We start from the raw sequence: 1,504 nt of genomic DNA on the forward strand, positions 1-1,504 counted from the left end.
TCAGCCTGAGGCTTATTCATTTCACTTTTGGTGTGAAAAGGCTTTTATATTTGCCAAAAATATAACTTTTTTTTATATTAAAAACAAACAAGCAAGCCCTGCCCAGATTTAAAAAGTAACTTAAAAGTAACGTAACACATTACTTTCCATAAAAAGTAACGTAAGTAACTTAATTAGTTACTTTTTTAGGGAGTAACGCAATATTGTAATGCATTACTTTTAAAAGTAACTTTCCCCAACACTGTTGACTGAATAATCCAGCGGTTCTCAATCGTGTTCCTGGAGAGCAGCCCAAACACGGCCCGTCTGCTCGATCACACACACCTGACTCGGTCGTCAGCTCGTTACACACTCCAGGCCTGACGTGTGTGTGTCGGTGGAGCTCCAGGAACACGGCTGAGAAGCGCTGATGAAGCGCATGCGGCGACTCACGTAAATGATGTGCGTATCGCAGGTGGAAGACGTCGCAGCCGTGGACGTGATGGTAGAGAGTCTTCTCAATCAAATCCTGCGGCTCGTAACCCGTTAACTCGGCCACCCTGACACACAAACAAGACTGCATTTACCCTCCTGTAACACACACACTCGTTCAGCAATGTTTTCATTCACTGCTCCTCGCTGTTGAAATGATCTTCTGAACCTCATGCTATCTGGACCATTTTCAAGAAACGTTTGAGCACTGAACTACACTCCACTCAGAAATATCATCATCTGTGCTTTCATATCCTGGTTTAGCTCGTACTAATCTGGACGATGTTTGAAATTGAGATTTGAACATGAGATTTTTCTTCAAAAGTGTTAATTCACAGAATTAAATCAGAACATAATGTCTTAAATTAATAGAACTGTGGCATTAAATGTTGCATGAACTGCAAAAAATATATATCTCAGTATTTTTGTCTTGTACAGTACAAATATCTAAACATCCTTAAATCAAGACCCATTCACTGGAGACGCAATCAAGAACAAATATCTGAATTTAAAAAAGTAATGGAGATCTGTTGTAAGCTGTATTTTTTCTAACTTTAAGACATTCGCATTAAGAGACCGTACTGACAATATTGTGTTCTTTTCATTTTAGTCTTTAAATTTTCTTTACTTGCTCGGAAAAAGTCTTAAATTTGCCTTGGTGAAGCCTGCAGAACCCCTGGTCACACTGAGCACATTGCATTGTGGGATACAGTAGTGTGTTGGAGTGAAGCTCACCTGCTGTCCAGGAAGATGAGTTTGAGGTCCAGACTGGCGCGGAACATGAACATGTTGCTGTGGAGTTTGATCTCGGTGACGCTGCTGGGAGGAAGAGACTGACCGACCGCCAGCAGCCCCATGATCTGATAGCAGGACTCAAACAGAGACACGTCCATCAGCAGCTGACGGAGCTTCAGATAACCGCTGCAGTGGATCACCTGCACACAGCACACGCTTCAGACTCCGCTCTCGCCATCTGGAGAGCAGCTCCAGCCCAGAGACAGTGTGTGTGTGTGTGTGTGTGTGTGTGTGTGTG

At 43.0% G+C, this 1,504-nt stretch overlaps 1 protein-coding gene across 1 annotated transcript in view; it reads right to left on the reverse strand.

The window, feature by feature from the left end:
- Positions 1-1,504, reverse strand: part of LOC107744209 (SIM bHLH transcription factor 2) — a 16,019-nt gene that overhangs the window by 6,069 nt on the left and 8,446 nt on the right. The window contains exons 6-7 of the mRNA XM_016557733.1: positions 1,207-1,406; positions 433-539 (exon numbers count right to left, since the gene is read on the reverse strand). Coding sequence (XP_016413219.1) covers positions 433-539; positions 1,207-1,406 — 307 coding nt within the window. The remainder of the gene's footprint in view (positions 1-432; positions 540-1,206; positions 1,407-1,504) is intronic.

Source organism: Sinocyclocheilus rhinocerous, unplaced genomic scaffold (genome assembly GCF_001515625.1).
Source record: "Sinocyclocheilus rhinocerous isolate Xijiao unplaced genomic scaffold, SAMN03320098_v1.1 scaffold2753, whole genome shotgun sequence".
In the NCBI taxonomy this organism is placed as follows: Eukaryota; Metazoa; Chordata; class Actinopteri; order Cypriniformes; family Cyprinidae; genus Sinocyclocheilus; species Sinocyclocheilus rhinocerous.